Source organism: Neurospora tetraspora (assembly GCF_033439725.1).
Source record: "Neurospora tetraspora strain CBS 560.94 chromosome Unknown B0H65scaffold_6, whole genome shotgun sequence".
Lineage (NCBI taxonomy): Eukaryota > Fungi > Ascomycota > Sordariomycetes > Sordariales > Sordariaceae > Neurospora > Neurospora tetraspora.
The window spans coordinates 3236379-3251575 of record NW_026944388.1 but is presented as its reverse complement, the minus strand read 5'-3'; the positions used below and the strand labels follow the sequence as shown (position 1 = coordinate 3251575).

The following is a 15197-nucleotide window of genomic DNA, read 5'->3' as shown; positions in this document are numbered from 1 at the left end:
CTTACCAACTCACCGTGACTATGTATATCCCGATATTATTTTCCTTTCCAACTACCCATCCCATAATATTCGACTTCGCCTTTTCTGTTTTCAACCCGTTACGCCTTCTTGGCTTCCTTTCCCCCCTTTCCTTCAGGCTTCCTCAGCTGAGACTGACCCTTCCCAGCCTCCCCCTCCACCTTCCCATCCCTCCAATACGCCTCCTTATCCCACCCAAACGGCATAATCTCCGGCCGAGCATAATGCCCATCAGCATCCACCCAAACCTTAACCATTCCCAAATCCTTCAAGTCCACCTCCGCCGTGACCAGCTCCTCCTTCTCCCCAGTAACCGGTCCCGCCAACACGTTACAAAACGGGTGAATAACCGCCGACCACCCTCCTCCCCTTTTCACAAACTCTTGCTCCCCAATATTCTCCCTCATCCACTCCAGACACGCCTCATCCACATAGTTGCTCGCCGCCACCACGAAACACTGCGCCGTCAGCGCATGGCACTTCATCAGCGCCTCGATCTGGCTGTCCGCACTCCCCTCGAACCCAGCCATCGTCGACAGCGCCGGCCACGCGGCCGCATGCACGTGTTCCTGCTGGGTGATCAGGGCCTGGCGGGCGAGGAGCATGGTGTGTTCCCAGCAGGCTAGGCCGCCTACGTTCCACTTCTTGTTCTTGTTCTCCTTTCCTTCCGCTTCAGAACCACCTGCACCTAGCAAAAGCCCATCCCAAGTTTTGAGCGTCGACCCATCCCCCTGCGCCCACACAACCCGTTCCACATAGGTAGGCTGCAACTTCCTATGCGTTCCCACCACCCCCCCTCCTTCCCTCCCGCCCGCAATAAACACCTGCGAATTGAAACACGTATAGCCACCCTTCATCCGCTCCGACACACCCAGCACAACCGACACGCCCGTTTGCCTACAGGCTTCCGCCACCCCATCAAGATCTTCATCGACGACGACGGACTCCTCGGCATACTTGGCCAGAGCAACGACTTGTTTCAGCGGCGGGTAGCACTCGATGAAGTAAGGGTAGCCGGGGACGTAGGTCTCGGGAAAGACAAGCAACGAAACGCCGTCGCGCGCGGCGGCGTGGATGAGGTTGATGGCTTTGGCGAGGGTGGCGGATTTGGACATGTAGATGGGGGCGGAGTGGGCGGCCGCTAGTTTGATTTTTGTTGGGGAGGCCATTTTAAGGGATTGAGGTGATGGGTGGATGGGTATTGTGGTGATGGTGAGAGGTGAGAGGTGGTAGATACGGGAGTGAGTGAAAGAGGAGGGATATAATCAGTTTTATGCGAGTGTCTGGCTTTATGGGTGGTCTGAGGTGAAACCGAGAGATCCGCTGCGGATAGAGTCATCTGCGATATGTTATGCTTTAGAGGTTATGTTTAGTCAGCACCGAGGATCAACATTGGGCATTTTATGTGCAGCGTTCCACTTGTTCTATATCGTACAACTTCAATTTCGACATTTTTTGCCCTCCTGTTGCTGCGTACGCCCCATTTTAGACGTTAATAACCAAAACTAGGGGAGAGGAAACGTATAAGCGGTAGGTGACTCGAGAATCAAGGAGCTGAGTCTCATTGCACAATTGGTAACACTAACCAAGCAACCCACCATCCTCCGATTTACGTCTCAAGAGTGAAAATCACTTCATCAACTATGCTTGCCTCGGCATTTTCTCCGTCAACTCATGAGCTCGTAATACATACGCTTGCAATTTTAACCTCCCCTTCCTGTCTCATACAGGCGATCTATGTGTGTGTGCTCAAAACAAGGGGTATGATGATAATCTGTGTTTTTCTCACAACAGGCACCAATAACGCCGACTATAACAAAGAAAAGCCAACTAAAGCGGAGAATGCCTTCCAACCCAGGCCGTCTAGTGGAAACCTCCAATGCCAGCAAGACCAGGAGGATGGCCATCGAGATCGACAGCTTCGACAACCCGACGTTGATGACCGCTTTCGCGGACGAGATTGGCGAAGTACTTGAGCGCAACGTCGCTCTCAGCCTTGACGCGCAGAGTTTCGTTACGGCGACCGTCAAGCTTCTCTACGGAACGCTGAAGGCCAACGCGGAGGGAGTCGGCCGGGAAACGGAGGACCTTCCGCACCGAACCGGAGATACGGGTGCTATTCGAGTGGACATAGTCGATGGCGGCGAGCTGAGTGGAGATCTTCTCCTTCAGGCGGTGCGGAAGAGAGTGAGGAATCTGGTTCAGGACGTAGTACGTCGCTGCCACGGCTGTAAGCGAGTCAAGTCAGCACATGTTCACAAGAAAACTGGTCAAGAGTATCTAGACTTACCGGCCGCAATCAAGCCAGGAATAATGAGGCGGCCAACGTTGTTGGTTCCTAGGATCTGGGCTGCACGGAGAGCAAGGTTCATCTGGCTGTAACCGCTGAGCACGCTTGTGCCAACGACACCGGCAACGGTAAGTGCCATGCCGGCCTTCTCCTCCTTTTGAAGCACAGTACTCCAGTCGACAAAGTCCCACAGCTCGGTGGGAATGTCGACTTGGCGCGCAAGAGCATCCTTCTTGCGGCGGAACATAACATCCGGGCGGAAGGCCAGATCGGTGTACTCGTTTCCTAGGTGCATGATTCCGAGCTGCTTGATCATGTTGACACCGTCAACGGTCCTGGCTCTCGCGTGTTCCTCACACTGAGTGACCGAGGCAGCAATCTGCGAAAGCATAGCCTCCTTGAGCTCCTCGGCATACTCGAACGCACTGAAGAGACCAGGATAGGGGATTCCGAAGTTGCCATCACCGGCGCGTTCGATCGAGCTGCTAATCGTGTTACGCGAATATTCGTAAATCTCCTGGCAGGTCTCCTCGATCGTCTGGTCAACCTTCTCATTGATCTCCTGCTTGGCCTGCTTGCTCCGCTCAAGTTCTGGCTCAAGCTTCTGCAGTTCCTGATTCATCCGGTCGAACTCTGACTGGGCAACTTCCTGGTTGACAGTAGCAAGTACGTGGACGTCGTTCAGAATGTTGGTAAGATAGGTCTTGGCCGGTGCCAACTTTGAGCGAGCCCGCTTCTCTAAGACGAATCTCCGCAAAGACTGTTCAAGGTTCGAGAAGTCCCGGGCCATCTCCTTCTTCTTGCCCTTGCCCTTAGGATCATCATCGTCGCCATCATCCCCTCCACCGCCACCGCTTGCGCTGCCCGATCCACCTCCGTAAGAACCACCAGGCGGCGATGGGGCCATGGGAATCGCAGTACTGGAGACGAAGTGTACCAGCTCATCCGCCTCTTTGTGCGTCGCAGGGCTCAGACCCCTAACTTGGTTAAGGATGAGCTTCTGGCAACGCTCCTTATCTCTAATGGTGTCGAAGCCGTTGACGACGATGAAGAGGTAGGCCTTTTCAGCAGCAGCGGCCCTAATGAACTCGGTCGCCGTTTGCGTGAAGTGGTTAGTAGCGGAAACAACGAAAACGACAACGTCGATCTCCTCCTGTCGCGCAAAAATGGCCGTGGTCTTGGTGGTGTCCATGTTCAAACCGGGGGCGTCAATGAGCGCAATGTCGACAACACCGTTGTTCAGGAGAGACTCGTCAATAGTTCGCGCATCCCGGATGTAGATTTTGCATTGTTGGTAGGACTCGTTATCGGTGACAATTTTCTCCAGCTCCTTCAGGGAATAGACGTCGTAGGTGGCCTCATCGTGACGATCGTAGATTGCATCCCTGTGAACTGCGTGGACCTCTTCAATTCCGCCGTTTTCCCTCGCGTCCAGGACCTCGCAGAAGATACTCGTGCAGGGTTGTTGGTCTTCAGGCAGGACCTTCCGACGGAGCAAGGCATTGCAGAAGGTAGACTTTCCCGCATTCAGATCACCAGTGACCAAAACCTTGCTCGAAGTATCTTCAATTCTCTCGCGCAGCGAGTAAAGATGTTTGATGCTGGAGCGAATTTTACCATCGAGCAAAGAAGCCACTGACTCCTTCTGCAGCGAATGTACGAGGTCGGCCTGGTGTAGAGAACCCAGATTAAGATCCAACTTGAGGACGGAAAACTCTTGGGCAATCTGTGGGGAAACTAGTCGAGGTTCCGAACCGGTGTTCCTCCTCTCAGCAGCCCGGCTGGATTCGGGCTCGACGTGGTCGTCCAGAGTTGTCATGGATCTTCGTAGTGAGTGGGGGGATGGCGGCGGAGGGAACGCGGCGTCTGCGCCCATGGTCGAAGAGCGATGCAGACCCGGTGGGCCATAGTGGTTGGGCTCATCGAGAGCAGCCCGCTGGACGGAGGGATAATGCGCAGGCCATGTCACGTTCATCTCCTGCAACTTCTTGAGAAGCTCGACGACGGTGTTGATGGAGCGGCCTAGTGTGACGCGGTGCTGGTTATACCATAGCTGGTGTACGGCGCCGGCCTGAGAACGGCGGTTGGCATCGTCATCGTGAGTGGCGGTGGTCGGAGTTGGTAACGGGCTATCGTGGTGCACAGCCGAGTCCCAGTGGGAAGGGGCCCTTGAGTCACCGGCAATGCTGCCGCCGTAGCCGGAGTCGTTGTCGAGCATGGCCTGAAGGCGGGCAGCATGTTGGGAAGTCGAGCCGGTGCCGACGGTCATGTACGCGGGCGTGGTCGGGGCTCCCGGGACCTGCGCGTGTTGTCCGGCGCCATCATCGAATTCGCGCGGCTCGCCGTGCTCGTCGTGTTGCTGGGGCGCCTTGCCCTTGGAGGGGAAATAATCCTGGCTCATGGTCGTGGATGGATTGTCGCAGTGTCGAGGGAGGACCGAGAGGATGCGTGGGGGAGGCGTTTATCAGAAGAGCATCGAGGGCGGGAGATCGGAGGTTGAGCGGATTCGTAGGTGATGATGGTGAGGTGGTGGTGGGCTGTTTAGTGTCAGGTCGGTTAGGGCGTCACGGATGAGAAATCCAAAAAATTGGAGGAGTTCCCGCTCATGCCCGTGTCGACCTCCTCCACCTTCCACTCACAAACCTGAACACCCCGGGCCGGGGGCCCATGAGGGCATGCGGGACATTTGGAGTGGCCGCATTGATAGGTCGAATTGCAGAGCATTGAACGCTACTCGTCGGTTAGGTGTAGAGCCCACCCTCTGGGGGTCTCGCTTACAGCCAGCCAACCGACTCTCATCGTCCCTTTGAGAGTCGGATTTTTTACATGTAACTTGCAACCCGTATATCTTTTAAAAACCTTAATAATCTATATTTCTACCAAAATGCAAGCAAAATAAATGGTAAAATGTTCAGACTAATGGTCTCAACAGCGCGTATTCATCTATATAACTAGATTATTTTCAAAATGTCGTAATGTGTTGTTGTAGTATTGAGAAGCCTACCTTAGCCCGCCAGAAGCGTTAATATGCACTAGCTTGAAGAATATTAAAAACTCTTATAAAGGTAAAACATTATTAATTTTTATCGTACGGCATTGTAAATAGCCTCAATCTATTCGTTTTAATTACTTCTATCGATCTATTATAGTATATCCCAAATTTAATATTACTACGTAGGCGGAAAAGGCTATACAGTATTATTTTACTAGCTAAAAGCCTAGACTACTATAAAGGTAACAATATGGGCGAAGTAATATTGTGTAGCCTTTTCCGCTAGCGTAGTAACCTTAGATCGAAATATGCTATAATGAATCGATAGAGTTAATTAAGACGAATAGATTGGAGCTATTTATAATATTGTACAATCAAAATTGATGATGTTTTATCTTTGTACAGTATTACTTCGCTCGCTAGAAGCGTATAATTCGAGGAACTAAGAATTATTATAGCCTTTTCCGCCCACGTAGTAATATTAGAATTGGGATGCGCTATAATGAATCAATAGAGGTAACTAAGACGAATAGATTGAGGCTATTTACGAGACCGTACGATTGAAATTGATAGTGTTATGGCTAAGTGAGGTTTTTGATAGATATACCACTTGTAAGATATATGTAAAAAATCCGACTCTCAAAGGGATGATGAGAGTCAGTTGGCTTAGCTATGGACTCCACCAACCTAACTGACGAGTACGAAAATCCCATCTGTCGGCAGTCTCATGCTTTGGTGATTGGCCGCTAGTCCTGTTAGGGAACAACGTGGCCGAGGTATCCCTAGCATGTGTGGCTTTACTCTGCTAATCAACGGCGATGAGGTCACATTTTCTGTGGCTGGTTGTGGCTCGTTATCATCACGGCCTCCACCAAGGCTCCAGCATTGAGCACCTTGGCGTCTGGGTCTTGGCATCATCCAGCAGGGTACAGTAACAACTGCAACTGCCAAACCAACTGCTCCCAGTCCCAGCACCTTCCGAGGCCGACTTGCGGACGGCCAACTTCTTGACCTGATCATCAAACATTCTCTATCGACGCAAGGTGTGGATGAGGTACCAGAATCGGCCATCCAGCGCTCCTTTCCACAGATCTTAGCTATCAATTACCACCACCGCCAGCAACATGAACGTGAGTTTCCAGTCGTCGGTCGATGCGCATCCAGGCCGCGCACAGCTAACACCATGTTTCTACGATCAGGTCCTGGAATGGGCTTTCGGCAAGCGTATGACGCCCGCCGAGCGTCTTCGCAAAAACCAGCGACTCCTCGACAAGGCTATCCGAGAACTGGACCAACAGCGCGTTAAGCTAGAGAAGCAGGAAAAGACACTCGTCTCCCAAATCCGCCAGAGCGCTCAGAAAGGTCAGATGGGCGCCTGCAAGATCCAGGCCAAGGATTTGGTGCGGACACGACGATATATCGAGAAGTTTTACAGCATGAGGAGTCAACTCCAAAAGATCTCGCTCCGCCTACAAGTGAGGGCTACATCCACGCCGATATACGCAAGATTAGTCAACTGACGATAGCCGTATCTCAGACATACCGCACGAACGAGCAGATGATGCAAGCCATGAAGGGTGCGACGATGGCCCTCGGAAGCATGAACCGCACAATGAACCTGCCCTCGTTGCAACGTATAGCTATGGAGTTTGAGCGCGAGAACGATATTATGGAACAGCGACAGGAGATGATGGATGATGCTATTGACGATGCAATGGACATGGGTCTTGAAGAAGAGGGTGACGAGGTTGTAGAGCAAGTGCTGGAGGAGATCGGCGTAGATCTCAGTCAAGCGGTAAGGCTCTTCGGTTGTATTCGCATCAAGGTCACGTTGCTAACATGCTCTATACCAGATGGGCGAGACACCATCAGGACTACAGGTTGCGGCTGTTCCGGAGAACAAAGTCGCCCAAGCAGTTGGTGGTGGTGGTGGTGGTGGAGCCGACCCAGGCGACGACGACTTGCAGGCAAGATTGGACAGTCTGAGACGATGAATGACCTGAGATGAACTTTGGGACCTGAGACAGGAAGCTGTACAAAGAGTTGGACTTGGACGCAGGTGCTCAGGCTTATACGTCCCTCTCTCTGGCATGGGAATGGCTCTTCAATTTTGCCGGCTTTTGGGGCACCCGAGGCTCTGAAAGGGCGATATGGGCCATATGGCCTACTCGCAAAGAGGTGGCATCTATGAGCACACATGAATGCAGCAAGACTGCGGGCGTTTTAGGCGTAATCTGGGTTGGCTGGACTGTTAATGGTTGGTGGTGAGCTGGTATTTTCATGAGAATATGTTGTTTCTTTCGTTGGTTGGCTCGTTGGGCAAAGTTTCATGCACGGTCATCCCTATCCCGCTTTGTTATGTCGAATAGCGTCCAACGGCCTGCCATAGTTGTACGAAAAGCTGTTATCATACGAGCCGGCAGTATCGAGACTCTAGGAAGGATCCATAATAAGTGTTGAGGAACTTGACGAACCGAAGTAAAATCAAGTACTATCGACAAGAATATCTTGACAATACAGGATGCCTGCGAAGTGAAGTGTCGATGACAATCCCGTTTCCTCGTGGTTGCAGTGAGCGTGAGATGAGACGGTCGACCCTGGCTGGTAAATGTACCTCGCAGTCAGGGCAGCGCATCGGCAGCGCCCCGCGCCTAGAAGTAGGTCTGGAACATCGACTGTTCGGTGCCTTTCTGGCGCCAACGCCCGCAGTACTATTACGCTCTGTAAACACACAAAGAAGATGCGCAGTCCCGAATATCCCGCGGTGTCTTTACCTACACTACGTGTTACTCCTTTCTCTATAATGCCCAGATGGACTAGATGCATCATAAGGTAGTGTAGTACAGCTATTCTACACCTCAGTCTGGGCTTTGTACGGTAGGTGAAGCTCTGCGAAACACCTGCGCATGGCAAGTGGAATTAAGCTGTACAGTACTCCACTTTTTGGGCTGCACTGTCACACATCAGGCTTCCCCTACTGGTGCCTGTAAGGTCCCCGATTTCAGAAGGCCCTCAGGGTCCCTTCAGGTCGAGCCCTCTGATGGAAGGCGGAACTGGAACCTGATGGACCTGAAGCATCCACTTTATGTTGTCAGGCGGGCACCCTGAAGTGGATGCCCTGCGCAGGAGCTTGTACGGCGGTCGCAGATCAGCAGGCGCGAGTCAACACCGCATCTTGAGCTTGGGCCTCGACACACACGGGCACTTCCACCTCATTTCATCCCGTCGGACGACATTGCAGTCGAAGCCTCTCCATCCGCACTTTTCAGGCTGCAGAGAACAAACCTCGATTCTGGTGTCACTGCAGTCGACTTAAGCCTCACTTTCTTTCCCGCGGTTGCTCTCCCGAAACGCAGCGCAGAGCACTTGCAGTTTTGGTCCGACGGTGTTGTTGATTGTCGCTGTTGCCGTTTTCGTCATCCACATCTCTGCCTGGCTCCCTGGACAACTGGACTCACCTTCCTTGTACCTCAGGCTCTCCACCCCGAATATCCTCCAAGGTCGCCTTCGACCTTCCTGCTCCCGTCACTGTTGTGCAGCGCCCTGAACAGTGGCCCTTCGACTGGCATTACATCATCTCAGCGCGGTGCACCACAGCCTGTCACCAGACCCCTCCCTTCTGCCTTTCAACCTTTCGCGATCTCCCGCCATTGCGCATCAGCTCCATTCAACGAATACCTATCAAACCTACTCCAGCCTTCCTGCAACAACTCTCAGCTTCTCCCTTGGTTCTTTGTCAACCACATCGACGCCCTCACTTTCTAATCGCACAGCGCAACGAACACGCATAAATCCCCAACAACTGCTTCAAGAGTAATACAGACGCTGTCCCTATTCGCGACCGCACTTCTCAGCAGACCGTCCCTTTTGTACGGCAACTTCCAACTTCTCGCAACGCCTCGCGCCCTCACCCACCCCCCACAACCAACCTGGCAGGCAACAAGCGTCGCAGTCTCTCCTCCCAAGGAGGCCTGCTGAATAGGATGTTCGGCGGCGGTTCCAGCTCCGCCGCCTCCAAGTCCGTGAGCGGGTCCGCATCAGATTCGGGCAGCAGTGGAAAGGACAGGTCGAGCAGCAAGTCGCCCTCCCCCGAGAAGGAGGCGCCGGGCAACGGAGGCGCGTCTCCCAAATCCATCAAGTCCACCGATCAGTCCGCCGCCGGCGACACTCAAACCGGCAACGGGAGTCCACCGAGCGCTGGTAGCTCGTCCGATAGCAAGAAGAAGCGGAGCAGTGGGGTGAGCGGTAGAGCCAGCAGCCTGATTGCCCAAGCCAAAAATACTCTGTTTACTCAAGTTGCGAACCGTAACAGCGGTGATATGAGTACTGACTCCAAGAACTCTAATCAGACTTCCTTGCAAAAGCTCGGCAAGCAAGATCAGGCCCTTGCTGTTCCTCAAGGCCAGCACAACAATGCCGCTGGTGAATCGCTCCCCGGGCCGCGCTCCACGTTCAAGGTTGGTGTCTGGGAGGATCGCAACAAGAAGTGCAGACGTACTATGGAAGACACACATGCTTTCCTCTACAACTTCCTTCATACTCCTGCCCCTGTCTTGGGCGCCGAGGGCTCGGCCCAGAAGCAATCAAAATCGGCGGACGAATCACATGAGAAGCGCAGTAGTAGTCCCGCCAGCCAGAATGCAGACATGATCGAGACGGACAATGGCTACTTTGCTATATTCGATGGCCATGCTGGCACCTTTGCTGCTGACTGGTGTGGCAAGAAGCTCCACATTATCCTTGAAGATATCATCAAGAAAAACCCGAATGCTCCTATACCGGAACTCCTTGATCAAACTTTCACCACTGTGGACGCCGAGCTAGAAGCGCTTCCGCTTAAGAATAGTGGTTGCACAGCTGCCGTCGCGGTGCTGCGCTGGGAGGACCGAGTTCCGAGTAACCAGTCGGCGACCGGCTCTCAGGCTATCGCCCCCGCGGTTGTCAAGGCCACTGAGGATGCTCTTAAGGTGGAGGATGGGCAGTCCGAGAAAAGCCCTAATTCTTCAATCCCGGAAGCTACACACGCCAAGTTGAAGAATTCTGCCACAAGACAGCGGGTGCTCTATACAGCCAATGTGGGAGATGCTCGCATCGTCCTCTGTCGCTCTGGCAAGGCGTTGCGCCTGTCATATGACCACAAAGGCAGCGATGAGAACGAGGGCAAGCGTATAGCAAACGCTGGAGGTCTGATCCTGAATAACCGCGTAAACGGAGTCCTTGCTGTCACCAGAGCTCTTGGTGATACTTATATCAAAGACCTCGTCACTGGTCATCCTTACACCACAGAGACGGTTATCCAACCGGAATGGGACGAGTTTATGATTATTGCCTGCGATGGTGTAAGTAATACCAGCGGCCCTGCAGTCCATTTTCCCCATTGTGTTTTGAAATACACTGACTGATAAATCTTTACAGCTTTGGGATGTTTGCTCGGATCAGGAAGCAGTCGACCTTGTGCGCGACATCCAGGAACCGGTGATTGCGGCCAAGAAGCTGGTCGATCATGCTTTGTCTCGCTTCAGCACCGACAACCTCTCATGCATGATTGTCCGATTTGACAAACAAGCCCTGCTTGAGAACCAGAACAACAAGGACAGTGCCATTGGCGTCGAGGGCGATGCGACTACGGCTGCGGGCACGGTTACCGAGACGGAGAAGATTGTCACGGCAACCAAGCAGAAAATTGCGGAGGGTAGCACACCGGCGGTTGGGATATCTGCGAGTAACTTTGGTCGCGGTCACGACCCCACACCCATCGAGGACGGAGAGAAGAAGCCATTTGTTCCTACTACGATCGAGGGCTCTGTGGAAGAAGAGCCAGTCGTCCTCTGCGACTCTCCTGAGGCGACTCCGGACGGGTCCGTGACGGCAATGGAGTTGGATTCGGTGCCTGGAACGAAGAAGCAGTCGGACGCGTAGGGTCCTCCGAGACTATTAGCTGCAGGCTCTGGCCGTAAGCTAGGATATCGGTGCCTATATTACGTCTGATCCGATTTCCTTGTCTTGGGATACCTTGGAGCCGACGGGCAGCAACATACTTTGGGGAGGAAATGGAGTGATGACCTGGCCTTCATGCTGTATTTTGACATCCGAGGACACGGTGACGCATAAGATAGGGAACTGATGTTGGGAGTGGAAGCAGGAGTATTGGGAGTTATTTTTTATCATCAAGCCAGTCATTCTTGAGTTGTTTGTGCTATGCTAAGAGAATACCGCTCTCATGTTTATTTTGGCGTTACCATCCATTTCTATGTGCATCTGCTATACCTATCTTTTTTTGTCGACAGCGGCCAATCTTGCAAGTGCTTGTGTGCATCATCGGCAAAGTTCGTTTATGGTTACGGCGCTCTTCTTCATCCGGGACCCATGTTATGGAGCTTGTCCCTGCTCTTAGGACCTGTAGTTGGTCATCGTTGAATGTTTCGATCTACTACCTATGTTCACATCTTGCGATTTCTCTCTTTCTTCCTCCCTTCATTTTCCCCTGTCCCTCTATTTCATTGTCTCGGTATCCTTTCTCTCTGTGCCCATGGAATCAACGTATACCATACGGGAGGCGGAGAAGTGGCTGCATGCAGAGTTGATTGTCCGTGTTTCAAGTTTCCCAATGTTTCCTCCAAATGAGGGGCGCCTTCCACATTGGTGACCATATCACAAAATCGTTATCTGTCAATGATATTGTCATTTTTCATCCTGTCTCAAATTCTCTCAGGAAAGAGAATCGGACAAGTGACCTCAGCCAAAGAGAAATAATATGATTGCCCGTCGTCGATCAACGCGGAGGTTGATGATGGTATGGGTTAGTAGGACAGTACCAAGCAGTACGCTAGGTGATGTCCGATTTATGAAGTTTGTTCAAAAAGAAGAAAAAAATTCAGCGAGCAAAGACTCATTTCCCTAGAGATGTGATAAGATTCCCATTCAGATCTCCTAACCATGCTCGCCATGGCGTCTTGGGAACCGGTTGGGAGTGACAAAAATTAGAGTGTTACAAGATTGTCGTTCCGGGCCAGTTCAGGGGTTCCATATGCAGGAAGCACAGAAGACAGTTTCTGCCTTCCTTCTTCTTTTGATCTTCAGGCCTTCTTTTCCTCATGCAGTTGTAGGGCGGGACGAGGGGGCGGGGCTGTTGTCCCAAAAGGGGGCTAGAACAATTGAGATACAGTGTGAGTGTGAGTGTGTGCATATCTCCAAGTTGAAGTTGCAGTCCAGGGGTCGGGCAGCACTCACGCAGCACAGCAAGCGAGAAGTCATGCTCGGTTCACGATGGTGTTGGGGATGGAAACTTGATGTATGATTGGATGAAGAGCTCTGTCAGGCACACATTGGCGACCCTGCAGTGGTGGAATTGGATCCCATGTTTCGACACGCATGGCATGGCTTCCCCGGGCGCTGGACGCTAGTCGCCGGTAGTCGCCAGGTACCCGTCCGTTGTGCGTGCCCACCCAAGGGAAGTTCCAGTTCACGACGGATCAAATTCCCCCAGCCCAAGGCGCTCCCTTTACAATTTACCTTACAAACCAAGCAGAAGCGCATCCGATACCTTGCCCACAGTCATTCATTCTCTTCAGTCTATCGCATCGCATAACATCGCGTCCATTACTACATCCATTATTTTCAGTTATCGGCTATCGGGTCTCTCCCACCCCTCCCGCTGTTGGGTTTCTCATTCGTTCAGTTCAGTTCATTCAAGTTGCCCTATGTTGCTCCGAAAACTCTAGAGTTGTCGCGCACAAGCCGAAGGACAAATCTCAAATCTGCGCAAACTTCAGTTTCTATTTGGCCCTTCCACTCTGGCTCTTTGGCTCGTCTGTCTGGGTGCCCAACTCTATCCACAGACAGGCTAATTTGCAATCTCTACCTTCACTTCTTCACCCTCATTACCGGCATCATTATTTTTAGACTTCTTGGGCGACCTATGTACAGGGAAAAAGGTTGTTTCGACGTCATTGCATTTACCTAGAGAGTCTTCAAGCTCCACCTCGGTCGGATCCGACTTGCGATCGATTCTTTCGAGCTTTCGATACTTACCTTCGACCCAGTAGACAACCAAAGGAAGCTCGTACGAACCTTGCGAATACTACCTACCCACGAATTACAAGCTCACTGACCACCACCGCCCGAGCCTGAAATCGGCTGCAACGCTCGCGCGACCACCCCCGGTTTCATGTTCGTCTGCCCTGAGCACCAAAGACAGGGCAGCTCCCCGCGTTTCTCGACCGTCCGAGCGACACAGGACCCTACAACAAGTTTTTGAGTGGGAAAGTGCTTCATGAATGGAAGCTCGGTTCAACCGGCAAGGAAACCCGGACGAAATCTGCACCATCATCCATCCGCAACCACATAACCGACCTTTGCCTACACGTCGCATACTCACGCACCCGAGCCCGGCGCCCGGATACGTCTGCTGTACCGTACCTACCTACTGCGCGTCAGGTGTGTAGAGGTAGATCAGTCCAAGAAACCCCTGAGGTGATCTAGGACATCTAAAACTGCTGCTCCATCGCTGCCGCCCGCCAGCACACTAGAGTACACATACAGAGCTTGTGCGCCCCTTCGCATACCCACATCGGCGCCGACAATATCTAGTGCCGACTTGTTTGATCTCGAGAAGCCAACCAACCGTTCCGACCGACCTGCAGTTGTGACGAGAAACGTTGGCCAACAAGGTCACTGCGCGACAAAAAGCCAAGCCAGAAATAACCAGACATGTCGTTGAATGGGTTGGACAATCCCGCAGTGAAGGAAGCCCACGAGGCTGCGCTTGCCGAACTTGGAGGATGGTAAGTCCTACTGCCGTGCTGTCCTTCCTCCTTCTTTCATCCTGCTTTCTGGTCGCAAAGCGCCTGGCTTCCTTCATCTCCCAAGATCGCGCCGTCCACCTTCCATCGTTCATTAAACCCTGTTATTTTCTTGTTTTTGTTTACTTCGCCTGCACCGCAAACCAGCGTCGTCGATTCGCTAACACGGTGCCTACCGCGCCCAGGTTCCTCCTAAAATACGCCAGTCGTGATGAGCTCGAGTTGCTAGGACAGGGCACCGGCGGTATCGTCGAGGTACGAAATGCGATTGCTGAGTATGAGGACAAGTCGCCATTGTATGGCTATATGCGATATAGGCGTCGCAATGTCATCCTCAAATACCTGCCCGAGGGTTGCTCGAGGCTGGTTCAAGGTTCGTGTTTCTTTTTCCATCTGCCCCTTGGATAACCATGTTATGATGTTGCTTGAAGGGGGGAAAGACTTACCTGGCCCGCCAATCGTGTTATAGCTCGAGTAACCGTTCACTTCAATGCCATCTGCGAATTCCTTTCACCCTACGATACCGAGTTCTCGATCGCCTCCGCCCCAGAGCTAAAGGATACCAAGCTCTCAACCGCATGCTCGCTGCATACCTCGACCGCTTCCACCTCGTCTATCACGGACTCCCTTCGCGAAAGACTGTTGGAGGAGGTTGCTGAGGAGGAGGAACAAGAACGAAAAGAGAAAGAGGCGGAATCAGTAGCGGACGAGGAAGGGCGGAACCGGGAAAATCCCTTGAGTGGTGTTTCGAAGGACTCGGACCTCGCCAGCAACCCAGACGCCACACATGACGCCGATGCCCGTTCTCTTGCCGGAGTTTTGCGACCCTCGTCGCCCACAAGCACGATCGATGACTCGGGCCACTCGGCGAGGCGCATGTCCTCGCAGTCATCTCGCTCTCGCCAAACTGATTATTACGGCTACGGCTCTTACAAGCCGCGCGTAAAGCTTGGACCCAGGCCTTCGGTGGATAGTGTCGGGCGACCGCGAACAGGAACTTCTGGAACTGGGGAGAACAGGCCGGTCTCGACGATCCCCGTAGGCCTCAAGGTTCACAAAGCCTTGAACAAAAAGAACCGAGCTGAAGAACAGGATG

The 15197-nt window shown here is 52.7% G+C and overlaps 4 protein-coding genes across 4 annotated transcripts; 2 read left to right on the top strand and 2 right to left on the bottom strand.

The window, feature by feature from the left end:
* On the bottom strand, positions 1-1657 carry B0H65DRAFT_274081 (carbon-nitrogen hydrolase). Its single transcript, XM_062822787.1, has 2 exons — positions 1605-1657; positions 1-1357 (listed from the first exon to the last, which is right to left on the bottom strand). The coding sequence occupies exon 2, from the start codon at positions 1185-1187 to the stop codon at positions 99-101; it is 1089 nt and encodes a 362-aa protein (XP_062679812.1). The 5' UTR covers positions 1188-1357; positions 1605-1657; the 3' UTR covers positions 1-98.
* Positions 1658-4810, bottom strand: B0H65DRAFT_274080 (putative mitochondrial fission protein). The gene is made up of 2 exons (XM_062822786.1): positions 2309-4810; positions 1658-2246 (listed from the first exon to the last, which is right to left on the bottom strand). Exons 1-2 carry the CDS (start codon positions 4707-4709, stop codon positions 1882-1884), a joined length of 2766 nt encoding a protein of 921 aa, XP_062679811.1. The 5' UTR covers positions 4710-4810; the 3' UTR covers positions 1658-1881.
* A 1383-nt stretch (positions 4811-6193) lies between these two features.
* On the top strand, positions 6194-7332 carry B0H65DRAFT_274031 (putative class E vacuolar-protein sorting and endocytosis factor). Its single transcript, XM_062822784.1, has 3 exons — positions 6194-6775; positions 6838-7095; positions 7154-7332. Exons 1-3 carry the CDS (start codon positions 6425-6427, stop codon positions 7292-7294), a joined length of 750 nt encoding a protein of 249 aa, XP_062679810.1. The 5' UTR covers positions 6194-6424; the 3' UTR covers positions 7295-7332.
* Positions 7333-8950: 1618 nt separating this feature from the next.
* Positions 8951-11359, top strand: B0H65DRAFT_274002 (phosphatase 2C-like domain-containing protein). Its single transcript, XM_062822783.1, has 2 exons — positions 8951-10639; positions 10716-11359. Exons 1-2 carry the CDS (start codon positions 9284-9286, stop codon positions 11217-11219), a joined length of 1860 nt encoding a protein of 619 aa, XP_062679809.1. The 5' UTR covers positions 8951-9283; the 3' UTR covers positions 11220-11359.
* The last annotated feature ends 3838 nt before the right edge of the window (positions 11360-15197 follow it).